We start from the raw sequence: 18,310 nt of genomic DNA, 5'->3' as shown, positions 1-18,310 counted from the left end.
CATTATATACCAATCAAATTCTACCTAACTCACCACTATTTCAATTAGAAAACTATTGCAAAACTTCACACCTCCAGGGATTTCCTTCTTTTCAGCCTAGAATTTATTCACGGTCAAGTGCATCTGCTTGTTCTTGTGTCAAAATTGTCCTTTACCTATTCATAAATATAATTAAATATCTTTTTAACTTTTGCTTAAGGTCAACCAGACACATTTTTTAAAGCGTGGCATTTTTTTCAGTCCCTGAATAGTAAACATATTTTGCACTTCCAGTATTCCAGATCTGATTGCACTACAACCTGTAAAACGCCATTAATATTCTTTCTATTTGGAAATACTCTCTTAATATCTTGTACATTTATATATATACACACACATACAAACCCCTCAAATCTGCAAATTTGTTTGTAAAATTTTTTTTTTTAAATTATCTCTCTTCTTAATAAAGAGCAGACTAGCAACAGATTTCAAAACACTAAGAATTACTAACAATTTAATGTCATGCAAAAAAAAATTATCCTTGTTTATATTTTTCTGGAATCTACTATTTTCTGGGTAAATTGTTGGATTTTTTGAGTAACAATCCGGTGAAAATGGCATCTACTGATTCTTCTGAAATTACATCTAAATTGGTGGGATCTATAAATAGGAGAACTTGGAACGTTTTTGCTTAAAAGCAACTAGATTCAATGCCAAAATGATACATAGCTATCTATAATACCATGAAAAAAAAATCAGAAGAAAAACAGAGAGGGTAAAAGAACAATCCTAGAGAGTAGATGTAAGACATTGCGCCACTGAAATTATCCTGCTGAAACCCATTGACAACCACAGTACTGCTAGCTGTTGTTGTACTACATGCATACTTAAACATTTGATGAAACTCCAGCTCAGCTCCTTTTTCCTTCTCTGTTTTTTTTTTTTTTTTATTTTTCATTTTTTTATTTTTAAATCAAAGGCAATGTCCAAAAACATTCAGTACTAAAGAATTTGTTTATGGCATTGTTTTACAAAAATTCCTAACAGACAGTGACTATTTTATTGTTGGATGTATCCTTTATTTTATTAATGATGAGAAGTAATCAGTGGAATGCTAAAAATAAACTTGTAAAGAAACCTAGTCTGAAATTTGAATCTGAAGCAAATTCGGTGGTCACGGTAACACCAGTTGAAGATTGACTTTTGCCCATTAGTGAAATAGGCATGGCTCTTTTAAAAAGGTCACAAATCTTTCAAATATAGGCACCATGTTTTAAATTTTGCACATACAAAATATGTTCATGTCACTCAAATTACACGATGTGGCAGTGTTATAAGTCTGAGCATTATTGTCAATTAATGGCAGAGGAAAGAGCCCAAAGCTCACGTAAGACTACTGACTGGGACAAATCTTGAAAAGAGACAAAAGGTATAAAACAACAGTTTTCCTGTTGTAGGTGGTTTTGTGTGTGCATGTGTGAGAGTGCATATAACAAAAAATGTTTAGAAGTAAGTTCAGATAATAGCCCATCCATTTGTTCTCAACTTCTTTTCCAGTTTCATTACCAAAGGCTTTGATTTTAACTGCGTGTCAAAATGCAAATTCAAATCCCATGTAAACCATTAGTTAGTATGTTGAATGGTTTGAACCAATTAGAAGTGAGAATCACTGTCGAATGTCTTCATTTTATTCTATTTGTCAGCCTCTGGGTACGTAGGGTATTTGACTGTCTCAATTTTTTCCTTAACTTTATAAGATGGGTACAGGCCTGTTCTTCCTAATTTCCTATTGATGCCTTTTGAATAACCATCCCAGTGATTTCCAGCTACTCCAATTATATCTCCAGGTTCCATAGGAATTTCATCAGCAGTTCGTGGATGATGAGCATAAATAGCAATCTGGTTGTGGGCGTTCTGTCCCCCAAAGTAGTAGATATCGTCCAGTGAGTGGAAATACGCTGAAGCATCTGGATGCAATGTCTGCATAATTTCATAGGCAACTCGACAAACCTTGGAAATAAAAACAGAAGAGAAGTCATAAATATGGTGTGTGCACCTACAATGTATCACAGAAGCCAGTAATCAATGTGTAACAACTAAATTTCACAAAAGGAAGATAAAGGTTTGGAATGTTCAGTGTCTTTAAAAAAAAAAGATAATTGAAAAATACCATGTATTTGATAACAAGAGGCATGCAATTTTGAATAAGTATTCTTGAGATCAGATTTAGCAAATACTTACTTACAGTGGTCTACTTTTCTGTAAAAATTGAGAACATTCATATGAACACTAGCCCTTCTGTCTTTTAAAATGAATGATGCGTAGCCAAATATAAAAGCAAATTTGTTTTCATTTTCTACCAGCAATAAAAAAAGCTTATTTTACTTCTTGTTGAACCTTTAGCACTTACATTTTCAAAATTTACTCTGCAGTAATGGAGCGTTACATTTAGGGGGGAGTTGTTTGTTTCTTTAAGGAAACTCCAATTTTCACAAACAGTTCCAGGAGCCCATGGCTTTAAAATGCTGTTAGTATTTAGAATAACAGTAAAGTTATGACTGCTGGCAACTTGGAAGAGAGCTAAATGAAACAATTCCACCAAGATGATGACGTTGGTAAGGAGGCAGATGCATTTTGAAGTTCACTTATGTAACATTTTATGAAGGGAATTTTCTTCAGACTGAAAACATCTCCCAACGTCAGAACCATGTTGTGTATCTCAGAGTTGCCAGAAACATAGAAGACTGCCACTACATTAAATGAAGCCCTTTACAACAACATTGGTCAGAAAGTTCTTCTTTGTCAGATGTCTGATTTGATCACTGTGATCTGACTTTTCATCTAGATTATATTCTTCTCTGATTTTGTGTAATTAAATCTTATTTAGTTTAATATAAAACCTGATAAACTAACAGTACTGTAGACTTCTTCAATATGAAGAATCATTTGAACTTTTTCTTGACTTCCAATCTGTAAATATAGTAAAGCCTTTTTTCCTTTTTCTTTTCTCCATCTGAAGATAAGGTGAATAGGGCTTTGCTTTTATCCCTCTTCATCTGATCTTTGAAATAACTTTTCAGAAGTAGCTTTCAAAAGATCAGGCAAAGTTAATTATTTTGAAGTACTTGTTATACCCCATAATATAGAAACAAATTTGAATACTATTACACTGGTAAGAGGTTATTTTATAGCTTCTGTGGTTGTTTTTGATGTTTTGTTCTCTGCATGTGTATGCACCCCATGATGAGAAAACACACACACTGTGAAAGATTCTAAATCTTTTCAGTATAAGTGCTTTTTAGTCAGTGTAAGTGTCCTGCATACCTGACAAAACATGCAACATTTCTTCTCAGCAATTACTTCCTTTGTAGCCCTGAACCCAGGCAACTAAGCTGGAAGCTGTTGATGGTAGTAGACAAAGAATCCACATGCAGAAATATAGTTAAAGCTAAGTAAGCCAGCCTCCTATTTTTATTCATAGATTTACTTGTTTTGCAGCCTGTGTACTTATATGTACAATGCAAAACACAAAGACTAATAAGTCCTGGAAGGAAAAGAGATTATCAGGAAAAATAAGTCAGGCAGACAGAGCTACAATTTCATCTAAATGAAGACTGAAGAGACAAAAAAAGCTATTTGTTTTAATGCGCAATCTTAATTCTGCAGCTGTGTTATGATTTGCGTGTGTTACTGCCATGTGGCTTTTCTATACATTTCAATTAGCGCGACATTACTGAAACAGTGCCAAGGTAGGTTATTTCCCTGGATTCCACGTCATTTGACAGGCCTGATTTCTTTAACAACAATATTTTAATGGAACCTCTATTCTTTCGTTTATATCAGTATTCATTTAGTTTTGGTAGCACAAAAAAGAATTAATATAGGAGACTTCCTAAAGAGCTTAATCCTATTTGAGTATACTGTAATTTTCTATTAATGCCTCTATACTGAAGATTTTGACTCTTCCCTCCATCCCAGGATAGAAAATGGAAAAAAGTCAGCATAGATTAGACAGTCCAACATCACACTGGAAATAAATTAGACTGTGTTCTCATCCTTACTTTCTCTTCATAAAGATTGGATACAGGACAGTCATTACTAGCATGATTTTGCTAACATTCAAGCCAAAGTGACTACCAAACTGTTGAATTCATTGACGCAAGGACAGTGACAGTAGGTAAAATGTTACAGACCAAGCTTTAATTCCACAGAATTGAAATCTTTCTCAACAGCAAAAAAAAAAATAAATCCAACAGATCTTAGAAAAGCACAATATAAGAAAATACTGTAGATGGCAGTATTTTGGACACACACCAATGCCAGTCCAATGCTGGACTTGTGCATATCCAGCAAAACTGGCGCAAAATGATTTTTGAGGAGTTTGAATTACTAAAGCAGAAATTGCATAGAATAAATGACAGAAATGGTTAGACCCAATTCACTGTTCTAGTTATTGAGAGTTACAGTCTAATACAGGATTTCCTAGGCTTTAGCAGAATTTTCTACATTTCTAGAAAACCAAATATGTCATCCAACAAACGTGTCTACTATTAAATGAAGGGAGATGGAGAATGAGGATGGCACTCAAGGATACTGTGTACCCCAAAGGTACCCTCAACATTGGGTTATAAAACCAGATGACCTCCAGAGGTCCCCATCAACCCTGATCACTTTAACTATACTGATGTAGTTCAGCATATATTCTTCTTTAGAAAAAATCCCATGAGTGACAAATCAATTACAACATATTGTTGATTTGTACCTATATGTTGACATGTTTCTTCTATGTTTATAGACAGTGTTTCATTTAAAAAGTGGAAAACTTTTACTTCAAAACAGCTATCTGAACATATTAATAGCAGAGAATGTTTTAGATTTCTTTTTAAGAAAAGGTTTTATCCAAGAGCGCATAATTCTTCTTTCAGAATATGAACTACCTATATACTGAAGCATATAGAGCATTTAAGACATATATAGCCCTAAGTCTTAGTTGACAATCACCTCTTACACTGATATGCATTCAGTGGAGATACTTCACCTAAATCAAACATTTTTATAGAATTGGATGGTTCCTTACAGGATTTTCTTTGTGAGGATTTTTACTTTGGAGCTTATTCATGTCTTGCCCTGAAGTAGCTTATGTCAGTAACCTTCTAAATATGATACAAAAAAGCCATTTTCTTTGCAGGGTGTGGTGAACAGTGAAAAAAACACCTCCATAAGCGTGACTGAGGGGGACTTTTCTATTTCTTTTCTGGTTTTACTCTCTTCTTGCCATAGTAACGCAATTAAGAATTTTGGCTGTCAAGATCAATATATTGCTCTATTGATCGTATCTTAGTATTAATATAATATGTTTGTTATCTAATTTTCATTACAGCACAGAAGACAATTTACATTTGAGGCTACAGAAAGTTTTGTTTTGAAGTGATTTTTAATTTTCAATTTTGTGCCGACTTCCACATAATGGTACAATTGTATGCAATCACAATCTATCACCATCTATAGTAGAATGCTTTCCTAACCAGAGTGCTATCCAGGAGCATACATGATGAAGGTAGATTTAAAATGTTCACTCTTTGGTTTCGATTATATTTTGCCATAACTGAAGTAGGTGTACCATTATACCTGACAGAAAATATGCCTTCTCTGGTATTTGGTGCTTTATTTTTGTTGGTTTTTGTTTGCTTTGTTGTGTTTTTTTTTTTTAAACTTCAAATAGCTTTTAAAAACATATTTTCATGATATATGAAATTAATATACAGTATGACATCATAAAGAAGATGCCAACAGTGACAATATGATGTAGTTTTCCAATGGACTCCAACTTGCTTCATTGGACCACTCAAGAAAACTTACAGCATATTAATTATCTGCAACAAGAAGTTTCTATAGCTTGCAGTGGTTAGAATTCACATTTACTGTCCTCCCACCAAATTGCTAGAAATGTAATACACACTGAAGAGAAATCAAATGTCTCCTTTCTTCATTCTTTGCCATTCCTGCTATTAACTGAGGCAACAACAGATGTGTTTAAGTTGTAGCAGAGTGCCGTGAACTACAGAAATGGATGGATACAAGTTATATATTGACTTTATGCAAAGTTTAGAAGTGTTAAACATTTTAAAGTATTTTTTACTTCATTCAAATGCCTTATTAAAGCCAGTAATTTCAATTGAAGAGAAGTAATCAACCAGTGCTTACAATCATCTAAATGTTCACATACTATAAAAAGTCTTTAACACTGCCATGAAATTTTCATAAGAGATCACTGAGAACAAGATAACAGAAGCGTGAAGAAAATTAAGATTTAGAACTGGTATATATAACCTATACTGTATTTGTATTGCAGTTTACCTGGGATGAAAATGTACAGACAAGGAAGTCCGCTTGAGACAAAAAGTGGATATCCAGAATAACGCCTCTCAGGGAGTTTTCAGTGTATCGATTATGAAGTCCTGCTGACCAAGATATGGAGTTATCACTGATAAATTCATAATTTGGATACCTGTGAAAATATAATACACTGTTAACAGAAGTGGTTTTTTTGTTCTTATTGTTAATAAGTATCGTCACTGCTGCAAGATAAGGTTGTTAATCTGTTTTAAGTGAGTCTATGTTTTATGCTCTACTATATTACTGCTGCCTCCGTGCACACCCTCTATTTATCCAGAAAATTAAATATAAATATACTGCAAGTCTGAGATATGAGTCTGCAAAAAAGTGTACAAATATCAGCAAGCATGCGCTGTATTCTGTTAATCATATTGATTTTACACAAAATATACTGAGATAATTTAGCTTTTTCTTCTACTAAATGGAATATAGGACAATCTTTGCTAAACTGCATTTTTGTTTATTAATATACTTTCTATTAGATACTGATTATAACACTGTGCAAGGAAATCAGTCACCTCCAAAGGGACATATTAAATAAAAGAATCTAAACTAAAAAAAAGGAAATTGTCTTTCATAGTTATTAAGGCTGTCCGGAGAACAGATTTTATACTTTACTAGTCAAAAGGAAATATAAGAAACGTAAACCTTCATATTAATACAACTTTCTTGAAGTATTAAACAAATTAGTAATACTTTAAGTAAAAATACTTATTTGAAATAATATATATAATATATATACATATAAGGTTTTAAAAAGTAAAATAAGTTTCTAATATTTAACAATGACTTAGAAAGAAATAAAGTCCTTTTTGAAAATACTGAAAAAGAACAGTCTTTCTCAGAATGTTTTCACTCTTTACCGGGGAACTGAAATAAAACTGCGTAAAGTAGTGTGGATTAATTAAATTTTAATTCAGTCAGTCACCAAAAGTAAGTTCTACATGAAAAATTCCAGGTAGATGTAACAAAGATGATAATTACTCTGCTGTTACACAAATTTATTTCAATCATGAAGTGCAAATTGCATGACTAACCTACCAACTACATGTTTCGACTACAGGGCTGATTATGAAAAATTTAAATAAGATGTAGTTTTCAAATTTATCACTTCATAGCAATTATAAAGCAATATATTACATAAGATAGTAAGGTAGCTAATACTACATTTGTAAGAATTAATAGTTATTAAAGTGTCTAATAGAGAAAATCAGAATACAGAACAGGCCCCAGTGCTAGAGCAACCATAACTTAGACTTCTAGGTAGACTTTTCAAAGCCTGATAGAACTGTGCTGAACATTTCTCAGAATAAGGAGGTTTACACACAGAGTTCTTGAAACGTTACCGAAGTTAACACACATTTATACACAACAGTGTAACATGCAGACTCTGGACACACGGTAGACATAATTAGGCATATTTGTACAAGAGGCTGTCATAATCTATTCCATTTTCATCCTCAAACTATGGGAAAACTGTTTTCAAAAATTGAACAGATAAATGTAGTAGGCCTTTCCACCAAACATTCACTAGCTATGACTATCAAATCAGGAAATTAATTGCAAAAGGCAATCAAAAAGGTTTGTGCAAAGCTTTCATATCTAGGATTAAATAATTTGAGGAGTAATTTGAATTTATCTTTATAGTAACTTTAATAGAATTTTATCTTCCCAAGAGAAATACCTGCTCTAAAAATTAATGTATCTACAGTAAATTTATTTCTTGAACAACCTATTTCTTACTAGCAAGATGTCAGTCCAGTAACTTAACAAATAATGGCTTGGAAAAAAAAAAGTATCACATTTGATCCTGTTTAAAAAATATTCATCCGCTGTCTGTTATTCTGTTGTCAGAAGTACAAGCAGGATGCACAAAATAATCCCACCCATAATATAGTTTCCCTCCTAAAATATAGTCTCCCCTCCCTGGAGAAGGACTCCTTTATCAGGTAGCGTAGTGATAGGACAAGGAAAAGTTGTTTTAATCTAAAAGAGGGTAGATACAGATATTAGTAAGAAATTCTTTACTATGACGGTGGTGAGGCAATGATACATATTGCCTATTTAAAATCATAAAATGGTTTGGGTTGGTATATCTGTTCTTCATATCTAAAAATATCTAATTCTTCTAAAGCTACCTAACAGATTCCTGATAGCTATATACAGTCCAGGCTAGACATTTTTTCTCGTTAAAAAAAAAAAAAAAAAAAAAAATCAGAGAAGGTTGGGAAAGCCGTTGTTTAAAGACATTCCTTCCTGCAACTACCAGCCTCAGATAACTATACAAATCAACCAGTTTTATCAGAGCATTTCAAGTTCCCATTGGTTTCAGAAGCTGGTCAACTAGTTCTGTAAATATAGCTTACTGCTAAACTATGCAATAGGTGCAAACCAAGAAAAGTCTCAGGGTCCTTTTCTCAAATTGCTAGGACTGAAGATATATCCAGAACAGACAATGCATTTTTTTCCCTCCAAAAAGAGGGTGTGAGCATGTATGCATATGCACGCGTGTAAACAGATGGATAAAAAAGAATGTGTTTGTCCAGGTCTTGCCCTAAAAAGAATTGGAAAATGTACAAGCTGTTGAACAAACAATAAGAACTCTGAAGCACCACTAAATTCTACATACTGGATGTAGTGCAACTTGGTCGTGACGGGAGGGGGCATGGGGTTGCAAGAGCTAGGCTACAGATATTATACAAGGAGAAAAGACATTTAACTTGCTATTTTGGAAGTAAAGCAGCAACAAAACAGAGTGAAAATAAAGCTTTCATAAGAGCCGAAAAGACTCACTGGAGATGGAAATTACTCCAAAAACTGAAAAAACAAATTACAGATGACATTACAGGTAAACAGACAGAAGAGAAGATTTTAATTTGCTGTATTTTAGTGCTTATTTGGATGAGAAGGAGATGTAAACAGTTTCATATATAAACCAGAAAGATATTGAATATTCCTTATTATTTTGTAGGCATGTTCAGCTGCACTATTTCGAACACACTACCTTAAAGAGAGATGCTGTCAATAATAATATAGACTAGAAATACATAGAAAATTAAAAAGTTTGCATTTGAAAACTTTTAGATCAGCCAAAGAACAAGCAATTTACAGCATCCCTAACATACCACTATCCATAAGAAATGCCATGACCTCTGCTTACCAGAGTTATTTAATTCCATAATCATTATGGCTCCTCTCTAATCATGTTCTACATCATGGTGTTTTGCTTTTTTTTTTGTTGGGTGTTTTGGGATTTTTTTTTTTTTTAAATCAAGACACACACACGCACACACAAAAAAACAACACAAAGAAACACTCTACTCCTACAAACCGATATTACTGACTCCACTGTATTTCCTACTTGTACTTGCAGTGGGTAGATATCTGGCTGCAAGTCAGAATATTAATGTTTTCATGACTATCAATACTTTGAAATACTTATCTTAATAGAAAGAAAATGCCTATCCATGTGTATGGTAGCTAAATTTTCATTAAATGCCAACACTGTTTGATGGTTAATCGCTCTCACGTAAAGAGAAGTTCTATTACTTACCAATATTACTGCATCAAATAATAAACACAACTTAAGTTATTGAAGTACAGTGTGACAGTTGTTTTGATCAAAGCAGCATGACTAGAACTTTTTTTTTTTTGGTCAAGCATCAAGTAATTTGTAGCTTTCTTCCCAAGTAAAGGAAAAAAATGGTTCATTATTCCCACAGCTGGACCTTAACCTGAGTTCAGATATCCTTAAATGATGAAGTACCAAATTGGACCCTGCCTTCTATCACAGGAGATTTCAGATGTCTTCTGCTCTATTGCAAACAGCTGTTGCATGCAAGAAACTTGGAAAATTATGTTTTAGTGTAAACCACATCACAATGAAACCTCAGCAAGAATACACAGAAAAGAAAAATCTTCACAATTCACAGACTCTATGACTTATTAAAAAGAATACAAAAGAAATGCTATACTAATAGGCTGTATCTATTCATATTTCAATAAGAACGTGATTTAGAATGTACCTTGAACTACCATAAAAACTGCAATACTTAAAATTCAGAACTGTTTTACTAAGTCACAATTCTACTATTAGGTTTTGTTTTTACAGAGGGCTTGGGACAATATGATTGCATTGGTAGTGCATCTTATTATTATTCACAGAGCTAAACAGTGCTAACAATTTAAAGTTGAACAACAAAAAAATGCATAACTAAGACTCTCAATGCAATATCGAGTTTTGTTATGTTACAAACAGTAATTAAAATTATTTAGGAAAACGTAATTCATTAAATATTACAACCTCAACCTTGTATTGCCTGTCTTCCCATTGTTCAGATATGTATTTTAAATGTTATGCTATCGTAATTGTTTCTGCTGCTGTTCTTGTTTCCACATATACAAAAAAGGAAGGATTAGAATGCCATCATCTGTGGAGTTGTACGTGTTCATTTAATTTTTTCAAAACTCCATTAATTTTAAACAGCCACCTTTTAGAAATGAAAGAAAAATAGAAGTAGCACATCTATAATACACAGGTTTGCAATGCTGTAAATAATTCCTCTATTACAAAATAACATTTTCTGCTTACCTTGTATATGCCATAGAAGATTTGTAATCCAGTATGTTATCTTAAATATTTTTTCCAAGCATGTCTAACAAAATAAAACAGTTCAAAACCTGCCATTTTCAAGTTACCTTAATTTAAAAGAACTTAACTTCCTTGCTTAAAAGAAAAAAAATCACATATTCTTTTGCTCAAGAGACAAAAAGTTTGAAAATAGAAATTGGTGCTATTTAGTAGACAGACAAATAAATAGCACTCAAAAGGAAAACATATTAATCTGTACTCAGTAACAAATACGTTTAAACTCAGTGGATCTGAAGTTCATCCTAGTTTCCACAGTCAGAGCAGTAAGCATTTGTGAAATTGTTTGTATGCCATGAACACCTCAAGGAATATAATTCTTCCATATGCATCTGCTTTCTTTTACTAAACAGTAGGTTTTACCATCTCAGTAACACCTGGAAAAATATGCAACTTAACAATAAGTTTGTACAGGAAAATATAGGCCATGTTTGGATGCATAGTATACATTTCCAGGTTTAAAGAGTTAAATTTGCTACAATAGACAGGGATGTCATATAGCTAGGACAAGTTGTTACAGCCATGTTCTAAAGAGATAGAAGAGGACAGAAAACAAAAAAGGGACCAAGACACCCACATACATTTAAGGACAAACTTTACATTTATTCAATGGGTAGTGTGAAAAAAACATGTCTAATAATTAGTGAATATAGAAACCTTTCCAAAGAGTTTTGAGGACTTTTTCAACTAACTTTTAAAAATTTGTTTGGCAACTAGAATCATGGAATAACCTGAGTTAGAAACGAACCACAGGGATGATTGAGTCCAACTCACAGACCAACTGTTCACAGAAAGGTATTGTTTGGACAGATGAAACTTCTTAATACATTAACTAGTTTGTAACATTATTCCAAAACAGCTTCTTTTTAATACGTATGTTCTAATAGAAGTTTGATGTGTTTATTATTTATATTAATACATTAAAATTGTATTTTACTTCCCTTTTAGACCATTGGGTTGTTTTTAGATAGTCATTCTAGGTGAAGTCTAGAATTAAGCTTTAAATTTAAACATACTTGGGAAAAAAATCATCCAAAAAAGAATTTCTAAGAGAAAAATCAGAAACTCTGGAAGCTGAAATGCAATCTTAACTGTATAAATGACAGGAAAAATAATGATACCAAGATCTGTGCCGACAATAGACAGAAACTGTAAACTGTAATTGTAACCAGAAGGAATAAACTGTAATATATACATAATTCATCTTACTTGGATTTGGCCTCTTGCAACAATGAAGGGTCATCTGTAGCTAAATACACTCTTTTTTTATCAACATGCATTCTGCGAGCAAGAAGTTCAAACCGCTCTTCAACATGCACCATATATTCTTCAATGGGATGAAATGCTGCTTCTGTTCCTACTTTGTCTGTCCTTCGAACATGAACACTGGGAAAGAGCAGAAATTAGGCATTAACAACTGCAAAATCTGAAACATATCTGAAAATTTTTAACATGAAGTTCACTGTCAGCCACCTCTTGGAAGCAACATAATTATCTTGTAAAGAAGGCAAAGGATAACTAAAAGAAAGGAATGAAGAAGACTTAATTAAAACATACAGGGTGTAGTCAGATAAAAATTGTTCAATACAGGTAACAATCAAAATTGGAATGTTTGTGTCATGGGTATATTGGGACACTGACTACAAGGCAAGGATTGAATGAAGGTAGTTAAAACGTCTTCCTCATATGCATGAGACCTAAAAAGTCTTCAAGATCTGCCAGTAGCCTACCAGGTCTATGGTCAAACACAAGTAGAAGAACTAACACTTGGATAGAACTCCTACAAAAAAAAAAAAAAAAAAAAAAATTGAAGGAAAAATATGATAAAGTAAGCATTAGCAAAATTTTTCACGCTACATGACAGTAAACTCTCTCTTCCATAAGCTGTTCTTTATTGACCATAGGTGCTTTCCTGCTCCCCACATCTTCTCCTACAGTCCTTTCCAATCCAAAGCTGCTGCTAACAACACTTAAAACACTATCAGAAAAGGCAAATACCACGTTCAGTTGCAGCCGACAATAAAATTAGTTGTGTATGGTGGCATGTAAAATGTAGGCTTAGCCTTTTTCCCTGAACTATAAAAACTACGGTCACTTGAAAAGAAGACACAGATGAAAAAGCGTCTACAATACAAACTGTAAGGCAACTCCATGAATGAAATTCTGTATTACATTTCTAAATATCAAAGGATGCTTAAACAAACCTTCTATTGAGTCTCCTTTTATACACCGCTTTCCAACTACAGGTCTAGAAGTACGCTTTGAAGAAATACTTGTGATCAATTTATATTACACACAGTTAAGAAACAATTACTTCATCTAGAAAGCACCCTCTGTCCCCTCAAAACACTTGAGGCTCTTGGACAACCATCATAAAACAATTCCTTATGAACAGGAATAACTATATACACATATCAAAGCACAGGCAATTGAACAGAAAATAATACCCACCCAATTACTGGATGTTTGAAACCAAGTTTCCTTGTAGCTTCCTCTATTTCTTTTTCTAACCAAGGCTGTGGACGAATCAAGTATTTGACAAACTGTGAGACCCACCACACTGCAGGATCCCCATGTACACGAATTAGCCTATCAGCCAGGTCTTCAGGGATAGCCAATGGTAAATAAGGTGGCCGTGGGTGCAAGCTGTCAACAATGGGAAGTTCCACCACCTGAACATCCTTATCATTAGCCTCACCTGTTTTAAAATACATACAAGGATGAGTCATTTAGTTTACTTCATTAATAAGCTCTACTATTGACTTGTAACATCCCAACCATATCAGTTAAACAGTAGCTTCAGCTTCAAAAAGACTACAAAACCCTTTCTCTACTTTTTCAAAAACAACATTAGAAGAAACACAGTTTCAGACTAGAGTTATGTATAAACTGTATCTAGCAATCTATCCCAATAGAACAGTGTTGAAGGTCTTTGAATTCTTAGCAGCTGGTAATAAATAAAATATAAGTAGCACTCCTGTTCATATATTCATACTTTTTGTTTCATATATACATGACTACAGCATTACTGTGTGCTAAGGCTTACTTGGAGGTAACTTGTTATTTAAAATGCTTAAATTCAGTTTCAGGGGGAAAACAACAACAACAACAAAATACCTTTAGCATAAGAAACTGTTTAAAAAAATAACAACTATATAGCACTGCTCTTTTTTTATATGAGTATTTTTTGTTTACCTTCAACTTTTTGAATACATTTTAACATAGCAAATCTCAGCATTTCAGATGTCATTAGAAGCACTGAATTAGCTATTCTACTGACAGAGACAATTCTTGTCTTGAAGAACTTAAACTATGAGTGTAAGTAGCAAACTACATAGATCAAGGAAAATATCCAAGCACTATAAAAGTATGTGATTTACTTAAAGATAAGAATTTGTTATCTTTAAAATACCAACTAAAACAGAACATACAGACATTTTAGATGGGACTTTCATTCAAGGCTAGATTGTCCTTAAACATTTTTAAATTAGTTTTTACAAATTACTCCAACGTAAGTATCTACATAACTGATAATTCAAAGGCATTTTCATACACTGAAATAATGTCAATAAATGGCAACATAATATAAAGCATTACATTTTTGAAACATTGAATGTTTCAGATAAAACTCTCCTCAGTTCATTTCATCTAAAAGAATATTTTCATTTCTTGCAGTGGTTCCTGGCAAAGATGGTTCGTTCTCTGCTTAAGTGCTTACCATCCAGGAAAGAAAACTGTTTTACATATAAGCAAATCAAACTCACTTAACTGCAGATGACCAAGTAAACCTATTGGCTGACAAAATCAATTCAGTGCAAAGATAATGAGTCTCATTATTTTAAGAACAGTTAGATATCACTAAGGTTACAAAACTTTTGTATGCACTAAAAGTCATTCCAGTATATTTGTGACAAAGTCCAAGAAATAAGACAATTGCATGATTAAGTCATACATTTTCTGGACATTACACTAATACAAGAGGGCTTACCAAAACTAGTCAAGATTCAGCAGTAATTCTCTGAGAAACACTTATTTAAATAAGGGCCTTATTTGTAATGTTTAGGTATACTTGCAATTAAGTTTTAATAGATTTGGAAAATTTGTCTTTATAAATGTTAATAAAACATCACTGTGCTGCATGACACCACTATGAAGGCATCTTTTAGAATAATTTCCCACAGAATATGTACTGCAGGTATGGATGATACTTCTTAATTCAAGAAGGCAATTCATATTTTTAATATGTATTATATCACACTTACAGGAAAACATTTAGTAAAAATATTGACCATTTGAGTTTGCTTATAATTAGATAGATGATAGTTCAGCAGTACATCTTCAGAAAGCTGCAATAAATAAATATAGCCTGAAGCCATGGAAGTGCTAAATCTGGTGCTTCTGCAGCATTCTAAACAAAACTTTCAGTGTTTGTAGGAAGATCCCTAATAGGCAAGATTATTATAAATCTAGAGCTCACCTTACCCTATCTTCAACATTAATGATATAGTAAATAAACAAAACGCGGATTAATAGGTAAGCATATACATTAAAAAACATTCAGAAGCCTTGTTGATTGATACAAATTGTAGCTGTTCTGAAGACTGAAGTTGGATTAAAATGATCTACTTAAACAAAGATTTCACTAGTTTTAGATACGCATTCTCTAAATCTTAAAATATTCATTCTTCTACTTGCAAGTTGAAATCAGTTAAATAATGCATCATGCCATAAAAGGTAATAATCTGTCTTTTTCTCATGTTGATAGTTCAAATCACAGAATCATGTCAATCACAGGCCAATCCGGTCCAATTTCCTGCTCAGTTCAAGACCAACTTTGACATTTGATCACAGAATCATAGAATTACTTAGGTTGGAAGACACCTCTGGAGTAGTTAATAGGTCACCTACATTTCAGTAGTCTTTCTAGCTACTTTTTACAATGTGATTCATTTTGCTTTTATAGCTGCCAAAATTTTCCCCTATAATGCTAATTATAGCTTATCTAATTTTCATGTGATTCAAGGTGCTATTTCTCAGTTTGTATTTACCCACATAATTGTCCTCCAAATTTCTGTGACTTAATCAATTTTTCCTTTCCTGGATAACCAAAAGATCACATGTCTTTGTAATAATCACAAAGTACTACAATATTTATATTACTCTTATCATAACATAATACTCTGGAGGAAAACTGAGGACTTTGAGGTTGTGGAGTCTTCTTCTCTGGAGATATTCAAACCCCGCCCAGATAACATCCTATGCAACGTGCTCTAGGTGATCCGCTTGGCAGGGGTGTTGGACTTGATGATCTTCAAAGGTCCCTTCCAACCTCAGCCATTCTGTGATTCTGACTTGTAAAGAAACTGGATTTTATTTAAAGAACCCATGCCAGTTGAACCATCTAGTTCTTCTTCACCATTTTTTCATATGTTAACAACAGATCAGTAATACACAGTTTCAGCTTGCAGGGGTCCCACTGATTACTTTTTAAATACTGAAATCCACTGTGTTTGTTATATGAAGCATAACATTTCACCACAATATCCCAACGTGCCTTAATTGCTTACTTTATAGCTCACAGGACTTTTTGTGATTTGACATAAACTTACTGCCTGTATGCTTTTCAGATTTAGTATTAGTATTCCTAACCTAAATCCCATTTAGATCCTTTTGTATATTTGTATATTTTATACCAATTTCTTTGAAGACTAAAAAATGTTGGTTTGGCTCACAATTTGTCATACATTCCGACTTGCTTCCATCTGAATACCGGCTCAGAGCTGTATTTGGATGGACGTTTTTGTTGGGTGTAAATTACTTTCCATTGGAAAATGTTGTTCTTATTCCAAGTAACAATCAATACTACTGGTTAACAGAAAAGACTGCTTGAGCACTTTATACATTCTCTCATTATCTCAAAATTCATCATCTACTTCCACAGTAGTCTTTCAAGAAGCAGCACTTAAAAGGATGCTATGAACATTGTGCTAAGGACATTTATGTTGTTTAAATGAGAATTTCAATTTAATTTGAGTTTGTGTTGCTAGAATCAAAACCAACCAAACTCTGATAAAAATGGAATAGCTTCATTGCTTTTCTGTTTTTATAATAAGGATTTCTTTGAGGTGATATCAACCTGCATAGGACTCTAATCACAGCTCTTCTTAAGTAGCAACCTGAAAGACCTGCTGCCAGTTTGAATCCTCACTCTGAGGGAGCAATTCTAAATTCAATCATATAAGAGGTGTCAGAGTGCTAGGAATGCTGTTCAGATTAGCATAAGATAATATGGTGAGAGGGACTGTGCTGAATTCTCACAAGGCTCCTCATTGTCTTACAGGCTACTGCAAAGACAGCAGGTTCATGGTTCATCAACTTCAATGATATTTTAACGTTTTTTGTTGCAAAGCAGACAAAAACATATCTAATAGAAACTACGCAATGTTCTGGTGTGTTCTGCTATTTCTGAATCATCAACTAGTTCAGAAGAAAGGAAAAGTATTTTCTTCTTCTTTTATTTGTTCTGTGCTGCAGACTACATCTCCTATAACTCTCTTTTGGACATTTCCAAACATTATTATGAGAGTCACCGATTAAGAACTTTATGCCGTGTTTGAATTATAAAGTGGAATTAAAATGAGATAACGAATCCTATTTTGTCATAGTACAAGTTGTATTTTTATTTGCTTTATTTCTAAGATTTTGCATTGTACATTTTTAATAAGAAGTTTTTGAAATTGGATTCCACTTACCATTTTTTTAAATTATTCTTTATCTAACCAAACATTTCTAAGCATGCAGGTCTTGAATAAATTTGGTGCAATTCAGTTTTAAAGAAACTGAAAATACTGGCTTTTTTTTTTTGCAGGATTTATATGCCATATGGGTAGTGTTGTGCTATTTGTCATCCCAAATAGCTGATTCTTGATAGCTTCAATAGGGAATAAACCCAAATGCTTTCAAATATACCAACATATGTTTTATTACTTTTTTCAACCCAGAACTTGCAAGGCTTTTCCTGCATGCTTTCCTCTCCTCTCCTCTCCTCTCTTTGCACAACTCCTGCAACTACCCGTAGGGGCTCCGATGTCTCGTACCAATCTCTGTACCACTTGCCTGTTGAAAAGTGACATTTGTGATCAGTCTGTCACTGCTTCTTACTTGCTTGTTGGTCTGAATATTGGCTTCTGTGGCTGCATGCACATACCCAGGCTACCTATTTTGAAGACCCTTAATGGATCTTAACAAAACCTATTGCTTTCTGTCAAATTTAGCTAAAATTGGTCC

At 33.3% G+C, this 18,310-nt stretch overlaps 1 protein-coding gene across 6 annotated transcripts in view; it reads right to left on the bottom strand.

The window, feature by feature from the left end:
• Positions 1-410: 410 nt before the first annotated feature.
• FUT8 (fucosyltransferase 8) overlaps positions 411-18,310 on the bottom strand; it is a 110,581-nt gene continuing 92,681 nt past the window's right edge. For all 6 annotated transcript variants that reach the window (XM_013193658.3, XM_048057098.2, XM_066997656.1 and 3 more), the window contains 4 exons: positions 13,475-13,721; positions 12,233-12,409; positions 6,337-6,487; positions 411-1,989 (listed from right to left, as the gene is read on the bottom strand). In XM_013193658.3, the coding sequence (XP_013049112.2) occupies positions 1,672-1,989; positions 6,337-6,487; positions 12,233-12,409; positions 13,475-13,721 (893 nt within the window). In that variant the 3' untranslated portion in view covers positions 411-1,671. The remainder of the gene's footprint in view (positions 1,990-6,336; positions 6,488-12,232; positions 12,410-13,474; positions 13,722-18,310) is intronic.

This window comes from Anser cygnoides, chromosome 5 (assembly GCF_040182565.1).
Source record: "Anser cygnoides isolate HZ-2024a breed goose chromosome 5, Taihu_goose_T2T_genome, whole genome shotgun sequence".
Classification (NCBI taxonomy): domain Eukaryota; kingdom Metazoa; phylum Chordata; class Aves; order Anseriformes; family Anatidae; genus Anser; species Anser cygnoides.
Note: the sequence above shows the minus strand (reverse complement) of the source record. Positions and strands in the feature narration are given on the sequence as shown.